Here is a 15,182-nt window from a genome sequence, read left to right as displayed (position 1 = left end):
AATTATATAATTTTACTTAAAACATTTTAAAACACAATATGTCATTGCCTTTTTTACTTTAAAGTGCATAGATGGACAGTGTGATAAAACTATATGACTTAAACCAGTTCTTTTTTCTAATTCTTTGTAATTAGAATGTCAAGGCAACAAAATAATTGTTTCGTTTTATGCACACTCTAAAAACTCAAAAGTTGGAGGTAGTCAAAACTATATACTCGCTAGATCCAACACTTTGAGTTTACTTGCTTATAGAAAAATGAGTTGTTAACTTTCGGGTTCCATAAACTCTGGAGTAATTATAATTTATTCTGGTGCATCAAGTCAATTTAAAAATGAGTATTAATATCGAACTTCGTAAAACCCTGTTTATCTCTTATTTTGGCATACCTTATGACCAGACAGTTTATTGGATTTCTTACAGCTTATTTTTACATTTTGAATTTATTTATTTGTTTGTTTTTTAAGCTGAGTTCCTACAGAGTTTTCCAGGTCAACTCATTGAAAGATACTCTGTGGCTGATCACTTAACAGGCAGGTGCTTTCTTCTTTGAGCAGAAGTCAAAACTAAGACTAAATCTAATATAAGAAACAAAATGGGTATCATATCATACCAAAGTATTTCGATCCTTTGCTTATCTTGTTCACACTGCTCTGTAAGATCACCATTTCAGAATCCTGGCCAAAAGACAGCAGCCAGCTGTTCCAATTCGTAGGGTTTGCATCTGGCATCTGTGTGTGATTGGCTTTTCTGAGGACCCATGACTGACCCGTCCTCTCGTTATGAATATATCGAACTAATGCAGAATATAGAAACATCTGTCAAGGTGGCAGGATGAATTAACAGTCATCGTGAATAACACATGAGATGAAGTACAAAGGGCTAATTTGGAGAAGCGTGATGCATATATTAATCTCTTAAAAGCAAAAGAGTGCATACACATTGTTTTTCGTCCCCTGCTATGATAGCAGTCGGATCCCCCGCATTCCTCCAGCCGAGAAGAAGCACTTTTATGTACCCCCTCATTGACAGTGGTGTTCCACCAACTTCTTAATTAGGACATTTTGGAATGTAAAAGGGGAGTGTATTAATAAAGAAGATTATTGCTTAGGAATATACGCATTGCAGCGCGTGTGTGTGTTTCTATGGCACTGGTTGAGTTAATGCACAACTGGCCCAAAGCTCCTGTGCTCGATGCAGCAGACACTCAACACTGCAGCTGCTGCTCCCAGATAATGTTGTAGCTTGATATCACGTATTCAATCAGCAGAACTTAAGTGAGCTGAAATGAAATGACTTTCAGGGCCAGTCTCAGCTCTTCATGATAGACTACTTGGTCTCTGTTCACTCCTGTGTTTTTATGAGCTCTCTTGTGATTCCTGCATTTAATTTCTGCATTATTTGCCATAAATAGACTGATGGTTCACCAAAAATGTTAAATCATGCCACTTATTAACTCCCTAAAATGTGGTTCCAATCCTGTATGTTGTTGTAGTTCTGAACCTGAATTCTGAAATATAATACAGTTTTGTTTAGTGCTTCCTTTTAGTTTGGTGTCAAGTCCAGGTGGTTTGTTTTTGTGCATGCGGACTGTAATCATTATTGATTGCCCTTCTCCACTCTTGAGTAACCAAAGTGACATTAGGCACAAAAGCACATTTGATAAAATTTGAGTGTATTCATTTCTCATTAGATCATGTCACTGGTGTTTTCATAAAGACAGAAAGGTAGAACCATATTAAAGATTGCTGTTGGACGTGAGCTTTCATGTTTTTTTGGCTTATGGACCGCTGTACACAATAAAAAATGTTGTTTGTTTGTTTTAAATTTGGTTATGATTGGTGCTTTCTAATCACTAAATAAAGCAAACTTTTTTTAACTAACCATTCAAGTAAGGATACAGTATAAAGAGTAAAAACAGCGTTTTTTCATTTAGAACACTGATTACAGAAAAAATAAAGGAAAAGACAAGCAAAATGATGTTAACACAATCCATTTTAAGGTGAGGAGTCTGGTGCGGCTGTGTTTTGGACCCTGAGGTCATGGCAGAGATATGTCCACTAAAGTTAGTCCAGCTCAAGCAAAGATATTGTGGGAATGCATCTCGCTGCTCCTGATACCAGTGTTTATAAGGAGTCGAGACACCCTGTTCCTGACCCCACTTGTCGAAGAGAGGGGGGAGGGCCTTTTTAACCGAGATAAATTGAACTGCATTGACACTGAACAGCTTCAGGTTGTTTGGCTAGTCTTTATCATGCATGCTATTTTCAGTTTGCAAACTCCCTTCACTGGATCTGCCTTCTCTTATTGGAACACAAACTCATCTTGGACATAACAATGTGAGAATGAAATAAGGCGAGTTCATTTCTCAGTGTCTATGTGTTCCAATCAGTTCCATGGAAGGAAAAATACAACCAGATGTTCAGGACTGGGGCAACTAAATGTTATAATTTAAGAAACACTGTGGGGAAAAAACATTGATTAAAATTGGGCCCCCTCAATGTCTACTGTGGATCTGGGGCCTGCTTTTGAACACCCCAAAAATTAACATTTGCTGAAAATTTACTCACCCTCGGACCATCCAAGATAGCATTACATCACTTGCTCACCAATGGATCATCTGTAGTGAATGGGTGCCATCAGAATGAGAGTCAAAAACAGCTGATAAAAACATTACAATAATCCACATGACTCCAGTCCCTCAATGTCTTGTGTAGTGAAAACTTGTTTCGCTTGTAAACTGTGCTTGATCTGTGCATATTTCTCTCCTGATTCTGAGATGAGTTTTTCACTGGAGAAAGCAATATTGTGGATGGAGGACATGGATTTGTTTCTTACAGACATGAAGCTTTTCACTTCACAAGACATTAACTGATTAATTGATTACTTGTGAATTATTGCAATGTTTTATTTTCAGCTTTTTGGACTCTCATTCTGACGGCACCCATTCACTGCAGACGATCCACTGCTGAGCAAGTGACATAATGCTAAATTTCTCCAAATCATTTCTAATATAGAAACAAACTCATCTACATCTTGGATGGCCTGAGAGTGGTAAAATTTTAGTGGCACACTCCTTTCAACCCAATGATTGACTCACTTGTTTAAAACAATTGCATAATAGCTGTTTCACTAAATAGGAGTTCAAAATATATAAAGCATCAGCTTACTTTCTGAAATCTATCATAAAAATTGTTTGGCAGAAATTTATTACAGTTTGAAACTCCCAGAATGCCAGGGTTGCACAACAGACTCTACTGTGTAAATCATAGATAAACTATTCTAAAAGATTGTCAGCGCAATCTAATGAAACTTTATTGGAGTGCCCTGAGATTGAACATACTGAAAATAAAACATAAATCATGAATTCTACAACAAGTGGAAATCACATGGGGGGATAGTTCACCCATGAATGAAAACTGATTTTTTTTTTTTTTTTTACCATACTGTGAAAGTTATTAGTGTCCAGTTTTATCTAGACTTAGTAGATTTTTGAATTTTATGTGAACTATTAGGGTTAGGGTCTCTAAAGGTGAAGATTTATGTTCTTTAATGGTGTGTTCTTCTTTCTCTTCCAGCTTGTGTCCAATGTCCTGATCTTCTTCTGCACTAATATAGTTGGCGTTTGCACACACTATCCAGCAGAAGGCTCACAGAGGCAAGCCTTCCAGGAGACCAGAGAATGTATTCAAGCGCGTCTGCACTCTCAGAGAGAAAACCAGCAACAGGTGAGAGTCCACCAGATATCATAAGAGCAGATTTTAAATTCTAGCATCTGAATTCTATGAGATTTAATTTTCAGTATAAAGATTCTCCAGGTACAGATATCGTTTAAAAAGTCAAGAGTAAGTTAGATTATTATTTATGAAATAAGTGCAGCCTTGGTGAGCATAATAGAAGTCTTTGAAAAACATTTTAAGAATATTAAATTAAGTACCATAATCAGGTACCCAAAGTACCATAAATGAATACAAAGGTATTTATTTAAGCAGCTGGTAGAACCATATAAAAACTGAAGTATATTAGCATGCAACATTCTGTGCAAATGTTTCTTTCTTTCTTTTAGACTCAAATATGTGTGAGGAAATAGCTTTAGATTGCTTGGGATAGAGCTAAATGAATGAAAATCCTTCAGCTGGAGTCCATTCACATGTCAATTGATTTTCAGTTTAGATTTGAAACTGTGAGAAAACCAGTGCACAGAGACGTATAGGTAGTGCTGATTAATTTGTGAGATCAGAACCACATCCTAGAACAGTACAGAGATTCACAGTGGCAACAAAGGAAAAAATAATGTCAGTTTCTGCAAACACAGAAGCCCACTGAGGCCATTAATAATTTTTTCTTTCTGTGTTTTGAAAATAACAGTATGGCCTCAGTAGTTAAAATAACTATTCTCCTGTCACAATCAGTGTAATATTTGTAATATATGGGATAATGTTTCAGAATGAACATCATTTACTTCAGTTTTCTCTATTCCTGAGAGTAAGGAACATCTTTCGACACATGACGCTCTTCTCTTCCTACTTGTCTTTTGCTTACTATCACTTTACTATCACTCTCATCGTTTGCAGGAACGCCTCCTCCTCTCTGTGCTTCCGCGACATGTCGCCATGGAGATGAAAGCCGACATCAATGCCAAACAAGAAGATATGATGTTCCACAAGATCTATATTCAAAAGCATGACAATGTGAGGTAAGAGTGGCTCCCCAAATAGCCTGAAAGACGGTTGTAAGTGTGTGCATCTCAAAGCACTTTTAAAGCCTTTTCAGCCCACAGTAATCAAATGCAATTACTTTAACATATAATTATGTTAGTACTTAGTTAGCTTATGAGATCAATGCTTTTCGAGTAAGCAGCCCTTATACACCGTTACCCTGTTGAGAACTGAAAATGAAACCTTATAGACAAATACAAAATCTTCACCTATTAGCATGTTGCTAAACTAATATGATACTGTTACATTGTTATTTTTTGATTTTTTGCATTGCTTGAAATATTAGTAGGGTATATTTACATTTGTCAGGCATTTCTGTCTGGCAGTTAACCATCTCAGATTATATATATATATATATATATTTATTATTTATTGTATATACTGCCTCAGACTTCAGTGATTCCCTGATAAGAAGCTTACTAGGTTTTGGAACAGAGCTCCTAAGTGTTTTATAAATCTGATAAGCGTTAGATATTGCACCCTCTTGTGGCTTGAGAGAAGAAAACACTCGCTCATCTCTCTCTCCAGCTGACCATCCCGTGTGTCAAGGCAGCTCTTCTGACCGTCTACAGACACTTTCCCACCGATTGCGAGCTGATTTTCACACCACTAGACTAGTTGGATACATCACAAACACAAGAAGTTGTTTTACCTCATGTCCATGTTTTAACACCGCTGTAATCTTATGAAGACTTGAGTTTAAAAGCATGTGAGCCTCAGGTCGATGACATAAGACAACTCGGGAATCCATGTGATGAATTATGATTCTCCACGATTATGAATTCTAAATCTGGAGGGTAGAAGATTAACCCAAGAAATAAAACGGTTTGACAGGGGAGTTGTTGGATTTAGCGGCGGAGTGTTAAGGCATGGCTACTGCCTGCCACACCATATTACAGCTAAGACTAGTAAAACTACTATTTTATTTCTATCGAGGTTCTGTCTCTTATCTGTTTCCAGTAAAGCCCCCACCAAACAAGCTCCATGTTCAGAGGAATTATGCAAGTGTGCAGCCAAGCGGTATCTCGCTAAGTGGAATATTGATAGGTCTGTTACTAGAGGACCCAGTGGTTTAATTGCTGAGGACAGTTATGTAACAGTGTCTGTGTCTGAATCTTTGCTCCGGAGCGAAACCCACACTATTGTGGAACGAGAAGCCTGGGAGTTTTGCTCGAGGAATAAACTGATAGTTTGACTGGTGCGGCATCGGCTAATTTTAACGGTTGTGGACATCAATGAAATTCTGATTTCATATTTTCCTCAGGGGACACACATTCTAGGCCAAAAACAAGTTTGATGGACATGTCAGTTAGCCTTGAAAAAATTATATTATTTAATTTTATCATTTACAAATGAATGTCTAGACTTACAATCGTAAGGGATTTTCCATTATATTTTGCCAGTTTTTTTTTTTTCATTGTTTTTTTTTTTCTTCCTTGAGCCATTTCTGATCCCTGTCTGTCATATTTCTGTGACTTATAAAGCATGGTTTGAAACTGAAGGTAGTTTTTTCTTCCCCAAAGGGAATATGAATAACTCCTATTAGCACAATTCTACTGTGTTCTACCTGTGTAGCTTAAACTAAAAAAAGTCTGTAAAATTATGGTGCAATGATCATGCTAATATGAAGAAATGTCTTTTTAATTCATTTAATTCTGTTGTGTTTTAGGGTCTGAAAATTAGAAGGAAAGGTACTGGTGATTTTCAGTGGATTTGCTCACATGCTGCACATTTGAAATGAATTTGATATACTATAAAAAGTTTTATGCAACAAGGAAACACTATAGTTGAAATATAGTTTAAATATTTGTTCAATTAGCAATTTTCTACAAATCGCTGTTGTGGAGCGAGACAGATTTGACAGGCTTTTATACAACAGCTTTATATCCAATATCATAATTCAGCAATTGTAGAATCAGTTTGAGCTCCAGGAGCGATTCGATCAGGAGGTCAGACCTCTCAAGCAGTGACCCTTGATGGATTTAGGGGGCCATGTTATATAAGCAGGAAGTGTGACTTTGTGCAACATTGCAACCAGGGACTTTCTTTTTTGGCTGAAGTGGTTTTCATGCTGAAAATTTTTCTGTCAACACTTTGCTATTCTAACTCCAAGTATAATTTATTATGTTCAAAAAGCAGCTACATTTGACCTTAGGGCTGCTGTCAGCACAAATCCATTAACATTGCCGCTGGCAAAAGCTGTTGTTTTGTCCCCATCGACACAATATATATCTCACCATCTTCTATGAGAATAATCAGTAAACAGCATGCATAATCATTATGCTTAGTATATTTGTATGAGAATAGTTGTTTATACACTACCGATTAAAAGTTTGGGTTAGAATTATTATTACTTTCTTTTAAGAAATGTATATTTTATTTAACAAGGAAGCATAGATCAAAAGTAACACTAAAATCATTTAGAATGTTACATGAAAGTTCTAATTCACATAAATGCTTCTCTTTTGAATTTTCTATTCGTCAAAAAATCCTGAAATCTAATAAAAATATATCATGGTTTCTACAAAAATATTAAGTAGGACCATGGTTTTCAACATTGACAATAAGCAATGTTTAAATGAAGATTACATTATGATATTAAATGAAGATTACACATTAAAAATACTGAAATAGAAAGCAGACATTTTAAAATGTAATACTATTTTACAGTAGAACTGTTTTTACTGTATTTGTATCAAATAAATGCAGATTTGAGCATAAGAGACCTTCATTTACATTATTTTAAAAAATATATTAAATTTGTGATTTACAGCATATAAACGTGTATTTTTTTTTTTTTTCCAAAACATTTTTAAAACTATTTAAATGTGAATTTGCAGACAGTTTTTCTTGTTGACTGGGATCAATTTAACCACAGCTGATTTCCTCAATGATTGGCATTGCTGGTTTCCAGAAAGCTGACATTCTAGGCAGTCTTTTCTTCTAGTGTGCTCTGAATTTCATTTAATACGTTGCGTGATGTTTACATACTAAAAGCCCCAGATTAACAGCACCTAATAAAGAACCTAGAGTGTGTTTATTATACTCCAGAGGTTGTAATGTGTTTGGATTCTTTTTAAAGAGCCATCCTGCCATTGTGCCACACTGCAGCGACATTTTTGGTCCTGACTGCAGGGAGCTGATGAGTCACCTCTGTGTTAACGATTAAATGAGGTTTAAAGATCCGCCTGAGATGCCTGCAGCAGCCCAGACGCTATCCTTCAGAGCACTGCACTCTGTCTACTTTCAGAGTCAACTAACCTTAATCCACCCACCCAGGAGAGGCCTTTTATTTAAGCTTTTATATATAGCAGCTCTAATAGATCCGTCAGCTATAGAGAAACCTTTGATCTATGACTAATGTAATGGTTTCTGGATACTTTATTGTATGAGCGAGGGTTTAAATTTAGACTTTGTGGTGTTAGTGTGCTTTTAGTTATTTTAAAGGGATAGTTCACCCAAAATGCTATTATGCTGGTTTGCATAATAAAATATAAAATAATTATTTTAATTGAAATAATAAACAAACTGGTATGTAGGGTTGGGTATCATTTAAATTTTATCAATTCTGATTCTGCTTATCGATTCTGATTCTTATCGATTCATAGTTTCGATTCCCATAAGATTAAACATTCCATTATAAAAAAAAATAAGTCAAACATTTAGATGTCAAACATGTATTCTGTCATTTTACAAAGCATTCTGTTGCAGCTGAATAACATCAGCCGCCTACAAAACACTGCAAGAGGATTTTTGCCTGTGCTTTAAAAAAAAAAAAAAACACCATAGCTAAAACAACTAGATTAATATAAATTTCAAATATTAAAGTGTTAAAGACAAGTAAACAGTCAGTAATAAGATGGGAACAAACAATTCGATTAACAATATCATAAATAAATACAACTAAATAAAATTTCAGGTACATAAACTAATTAAAAGTTTAAAAACTGCATAGCTTTCTTTTTATAAATAAAATAAAGATTAATCAATTAAAGTTATTAAATATATTAAGTTAAGATCAGTGAATGATTTTCTTTCGTTCTTTGATTAACATTAATGACAGGCAGCGCGTTTATTAGGCTGTTGTCTCTTTAAGCAAAAATACTGTACATTTGTGTTTTCTTTCTCGTCTGTTTACGCTCTCGTAAGACAAAAACGGCAGTGTTTATGATGATATACTGATGTAGTTTTCTGTATATTGGTTGACAAATATGAAAGAAGTCAGTTTGGGCTCGGAACAACCTTTTCTACAGTGGAAATACACGGAACATTCCGGGAATGGACACGACCGCCGAACGCTGCTCTCTGTGCACGCGCTTGCTTCGTGTGCGCTGCACACAAACAGCACAAATTCTTTCCGTTCCTGCACTTTATTATTTTTAATCAAATTGAAATGCAAACGCAGGAATCGTTAAGCAGAATCGAAATGCACGCGCCTTATTGAATACCCGTTTTTTTTTTTTAATTTGGAACCGGTTCTAAAACGGAACCGGTTTTCGATACTCAACCCTACTGGTGTATATATGAAATACTTCATTTTACCTTTCAGGAAACAAAAAGTTAAAGGTGAAACCATAGCAAAATTGGTTTTTAGTTTGATTGACTTAGTTTTGTCATTGAGACAGCTTCTAAGAGACTTGTGTACAGTACAGTTATCTGATGCTTTTGTTGTTGATCAGGGCTTCAGACATGGTCTTGTGATGCTCTTTGTTCACTTGATTTACCATGAAAAGGTGGCATCATTAATTCAGTATGGCGTATTGACATCGTAGAATAGGCAGCAAGAGGATCTGTTGTCCTTTTGTGCATTGAATTGTATCATATAACCAACTGGGGCCAGTTAAGAGACCCAAATCAATTCCAGTAATTCAAATAATCTAATTTGAATAATTAAATCTGGCAAAAAAAAATCTATTCTAAAAATTTGTCCTTGGATCAGTTGCATCCATGAATAGCTTCATATTTTATTTATTAAAATTAAGAAATAAAGTAAATATTTAACTTGTCTGTGTGACTTGTTTTGCACTACTTGTTTTAAGGACAATTGAAGACAGCCTGAAATCTGCATAAAAATATTTAATTGAGGTTTGAAGGATATTTTTGCAGATGGTCTGCAACGTTAGAGTTCACACATAGATTAATTGATTGAAAGCCATTAAGAAGTCAGGCTTTTTTCCAGGGATCCAAGCCACATTGCAAACATCACATGAGATGAGTGTGTTGTTCGAAAACCGCCTGCCTTCTGGGCCCCTTTTAAACATTTCTGGAAATCGTTTATGATATTGAGTCTGAACTGAGAGGTCACAGTCACCCGGATCCTGGGCTTCTTCTGAGACACTAGCTTGAGTGTCAGACCAGCCCTGAGCTGTTAGAAATAAAACAAGATCAATGTCAGCATTGGTAAAAGCTCTGCAGATGAATATTGAATAAGAAAAGTCATTACAGCCCACAAGGGTTTGTTTTGTATTTTATTCAAGGTGCACAAAGAAGATATCATATATACCATATCTGTAACTGGCTCCCACAGGGGAATATCATGCTTTATTCACTTTCTCGTCTCTGTAGGCCCAACATTCTCTTAATGTGAATGTCATCTATTTCTAAAGATCCGAAGCTGTCTGCTGTGCCATTGGAATGGTAATGGAGCTATGACGCTGGGATCACAACATTAGATAGCTCATATTGTATCTATGTAAAGTCTGCTTCACAAATGGTCAATTGAAATGAATAGCTGTGGGCGAGGGTTTCAATTGTCAGCCAGGTTACTGTGACAACCTTGTAATATAGGTAAATGTGCACTGCATTGATGTGTGGCGAGGAGAGTCTGGGATGATTAACAAGAATGACCTGATTTTTCATTGGGTTTATTATTTATGTGGCAAATGCTTTTTATCCACAATGACAGTGTATACATCTTATAATGTATGTTCCCTGCGAGTCAAACCCGTGATTTCCTTATGAACTTTCTTTGTGTTTGCAAATTGTGGGCTGGACTTGCATCTTTTTTTTTTTTTTTAATTAAATAAACCTCCCTTTCTTTTTATTACTCTTTATACACACTATTATAGATCTATCTATCTATCTATCTATCTATCTATCTATCTATCTATCTATCTATCTATCTATCTATCTATCTATCTATCTATCTGTCTATCTGTCTATCTATCTAATTATGTATTGGGTTTGAAAATATTTTGTGATTAAATGGCATTTGAAATATTGTTGGGAATATAATGGCCAAGTTTGTTATTAAGACTACTTGTATTATTAGTATTGTATCTTAACTAAAATTAATTCAGTATTTTTTAAATAATATTTGTAATGTTTATTGCATTATTTGACTAAATTAGATTTTGAGATTTATACAAGAAATATATTTTTTTATTTTTAAGCTTTTTAAGGAATAATTATTTAATGCTTTAGTATTGAATATCTGTACATTAAAATAAATTTGAAATGCAACAAAAATAAATGATGGTGAAAGCATGGTAAAAAAAAAAAAGAGACCTTCGGTTAACAATAAGAAAAACATTGAGATAACTGATGAAACCTCCAACTCTTATTTCTCTCTCTCTCTCGGCAGTATACTCTTTGCCGACATCGAGGGCTTCACCAGTCTGGCTTCCCAGTGCACGGCCCAGGAGTTAGTGATGACCCTCAATGAGCTCTTCGCACGATTCGACAAACTGGCCGCCGTAAGTGTCCGCACAACAGCCCACGCCCTCAGCCGAACAGCTTTTTTGACAAAACACGATGGCAAACTGAGATGTCATCATATTAATTCCGCTTGCATCCCACTCACACAGCTGACTGGGATAGACAAGCCCTCCCTCCTGTCAGATGAGTGTTTGTGACCACGCTTCTCACACTGAGCTTGCCGCTGTTTTCCAGCTCAACTATCTCCTCGTTATCTCCACCAGTGCTGGTGACTCATCGCAGCCGAGTTGCCATGCATTTGTGCACGTACTCTGCTGCTGCAGAGAGATGCCGCTCAAAGGGGAAACCATCTGTTGTCTGTTTAGATGTTTGCACATTTCACTAAACCTTCGAGCAAAAAGACAAAAAAGTATGCACGCGCACTTGGCCCTGATGATCAACAATAGAGGTTGTTGTATGGGCTGCGGGTTAAATGAAGGCATGCGCTGGGGTGACATTCAGGTGGCTGTCATAAGACCCGGTCCTGCTGCCGTGAGTCCTGTGCCCAGCCTTAGGCTTCCTTTGCTCTCCACTGGATCCTCGTCTCCTGTTTAGATGACTTACAAACTAAGATACCTATAGTACTCCAGCTTCAAAAAACATGCAAAAACACCATAAAAGTGTCATATATACTATACTAGCCTATAGTGGACGTCTTCTGAAGTCATAAGTTGATTAAATAAAGAAACTCTTCATGTTTTGGTTCACCCATACCACCAAACCTGTCTCTAACCTTACCGATATCCCACCACAATGGCAGAATTTTGCCATACAATATTAACACAAAAAGTATATTTGACTTATTTTGTGATGTAAGTGCATAGTAGTTATAGCCACCTGATATAAAGTGGGTCAAAAAATGACATTTATGTAATTTTTTTCCCCCTTATGTCATTTCAAACCTCTAAAACTTTTTTTTTAACTTTTTTCTTCCAAATTTTGGAGAAGGATTTGGTTGTTCTTCTCTTTTCCATTCAGTTACAATAAATGCTGACTGGAGGTTTCAAGATTCAAACAGGATGCAAAAGCACCATGAAACTGTCATATATGCTATTTTACACTATACTGCATATTGCAAGTCTTCTAAAGTCATATTTGATGATTAACAAATAATGACAGAATTTTCCTTCTTGGCATTTCCAAGAGCTTTTTGTTAAGACTACTCATGTTTTCCAAGCAAAATATCAGGACAAATTGGGCAGGATTTCTGAATTCATGAAAGTGGGGTGCCAAACCTACTACATAAAATATTTAAATCTTAAAATCTGACATTTCTAAGCCATTTGGGAACAGTTGAGTTTTGAGTTTGTTTTTTCTTCATAAATCATATAAATCCCTATGAAAATCCACACCCTTAAAAGGAAAAACCTTTTGCGGTATGTGAAGGGGTTTTAAATAGGATATAAAAGCTATATATGTAACACATCCCTGTATGGGTTATCCAGTGTCACCTCCTAATGGCTATGAAATGATGTGTGACACATTATTTAATTTTTGAGTGAAAGAAAAAATGTATATATAAAAAATAAAAACATACATACTGACCTATAGCCACTCAAACAGCTGTAATTTGACTATTGAGCTCATTGTTGATCCCATTGCAGGAGAATCACTGTCTGCGGATTAAGATCCTGGGCGACTGCTACTACTGCGTGTCCGGGCTGCCCGAGGCCCGGGCCGACCATGCGCACTGCTGCGTGGAGATGGGTGTCGACATGATCGAAGCAATCTCGTGAGTATCATAGTGTTGCTTCTGTTCTTCAGACAGGAACAGCAAGGCTTTTGTGTCTCATTTTTAATGCCTCACTGGAAATGTACTTCAGCCAGAAGATACAAAACAGATGCTGTAGTGGAACACAAACTGGCAGTTAGAAATGTTGATGTCAGTCATTAAAAATATTCTTATAACACTAAATGTAATATAGAATAATGTACATATTATGTACAAATACATATACCCTTGCCTATATATAAACACACACATATGCATGTATGTAGTGTTTATATAAGTGCCCTACATTATGTGGACAAAATCTAGGTGTAGGTTTAGGTGTTTTTTACTATTTTTTTATATATATATATATATATATATATTAAAATAAAATATATATTTTTTAAAACAAGACTAAATATTTTAATCTTATTATTTAAAAAAAAGATTTTCTTTTTTAATTATTTGTTCTTAAATGTGTGATTTTATATTTGTATATCCCTAAGCATTTTTTTCTTTCAGGTGGTTTATTCCTAGAAAATTTACATTTTATATTTGGATTTTGAACACCGTTGACTCAATAAAGAATGAACCTCTTAGAAAAGTAATAAAACCGCTCATATTTAGTCTGAACTACTTTGAAATGTCTATTGATCATTTTTTTTTGAAGGTTAAGTACATCTTTTGACTGGCCAACTCTTGAAAAAAAAAACTGGGTTTCAGGCAGTTTTGTACCCTGTTCGTGGAACACACAGTACAGCAGCACTGGACTGAATGAAGGTTCACAGAAGGGTTGAGTTGAGGCAGAACACTTAATCTTATTTACCTGCTTTTGCTAATCAAGGCTAAATTGTGGTAAGCATTATTACGTTCTTACCAGAAACTTTGAATTGCTCTCTATGAGTTTGTCCTGCTGTTCTAATTGGTCAGGTCAGTCATCCCTTAATTGAGTTGTTTCCAGGTTATTTGTCTCGCATGCGTGTGGACGTGACTTCTCTGATGTTCAGTGTCTCTGAGCAGTTGTTTGTTAAGGCAGGATTGGTGGTGACTGTGTTTCTGCTCCAATGAGCACGTGTCTGTGTTTCACTGAGCTGCAGCCAGCCGGCCCAGCGCCCCATCACAGGAACAGACCATTTTTCCACAGACTTGCCTGTCATCCTCAATGTTCAAAAGAGTTTGATGGCTTGTTTGCCGTGTGACGTGGGGATCAGAATGTGCTGCGTTAACTTGTTGGTGTGCCTAGTGGAAACGTGCATTTCAGGGTGCGACTTTTCACATATAGGGATAAGTTGTTTCACCTTATTAAAATATTCCTAATACTCAACCTTTTCCTGTGTGTCTTATTGATATTCTAAGTAAAATTCGATGTTTGAATTCAAATAAGACTCATTTTTTGGGGGAAACAAAAAATTTGAAATGTAAATCATTCACAATTATACCTGCTTATTAACATTGGGAAAGTGCCACTTTCTTTAGAGATATTATTATTTCTATGAAGACACTCTTTTCATTTCAGTTGATAGCAGACACCATGGTTTCTAATAAGGTTTAGCAGTTTTAAAGGTGCAATGTGTAATATTTACAATGATCTATTTACAGAAATGCAATATAATATACATAACTACGTTTTCAGAGGTGTTTCAGAGGCTTTTTTAATGAACTGTTAGGTGTTTATTACCTTAGATTGAGTAATTTAATCTTCATACACCACGGGTCCCCTTACATGGAAGTTGCTACCATGTTTGTACAGTAGCCCTAAACGGTTAAACTGCTCTACAGAGCGTTTAATCACATCGTTGTTTTTGTGAATAAAACACTGACACAATAATGAACAAGGACATTAACATTCGCAATAACAACGATTTATTGAATAATTAAGTAAAAATAATTCCTTGATTTACCTTTGTAAAGAATCTCATCGCTCTCTGCTGTCTTCAATTTACAATTTACACACTGCCCCTTTAAACTTGTTTACAGTTCTGACTAGTAAAACTGGAAGTTTAATATCAACTTTAGAATATACTGTTAGTATATTAGTATATTGTTAATGTGTTATATC

The 15,182-nt window shown here is 35.8% G+C and overlaps 1 protein-coding gene across 2 annotated transcripts in view; it reads left to right on the top strand.

The window, feature by feature from the left end:
* The window catches only part of LOC127964859 (adenylate cyclase type 5), a 63,067-nt gene that overhangs the window by 32,717 nt on the left and 15,168 nt on the right, over positions 1-15,182 (top strand). For both annotated transcript variants that reach the window (XM_052565273.1, XM_052565272.1), the window contains exons 2-5: positions 3,577-3,726; positions 4,573-4,694; positions 11,300-11,411; positions 13,017-13,144. In XM_052565273.1, coding sequence (XP_052421233.1) covers positions 3,577-3,726; positions 4,573-4,694; positions 11,300-11,411; positions 13,017-13,144 — 512 coding nt within the window. The remainder of the gene's footprint in view (positions 1-3,576; positions 3,727-4,572; positions 4,695-11,299; positions 11,412-13,016; positions 13,145-15,182) is intronic.

The sequence above is a fragment of the Carassius gibelio genome, chromosome B9 (assembly GCF_023724105.1).
Source record: "Carassius gibelio isolate Cgi1373 ecotype wild population from Czech Republic chromosome B9, carGib1.2-hapl.c, whole genome shotgun sequence".
NCBI classification, from domain to species: Eukaryota; Metazoa; Chordata; class Actinopteri; order Cypriniformes; family Cyprinidae; genus Carassius; species Carassius gibelio.
Note: the sequence above shows the minus strand (reverse complement) of the source record. Positions and strands in the feature narration are given on the sequence as shown.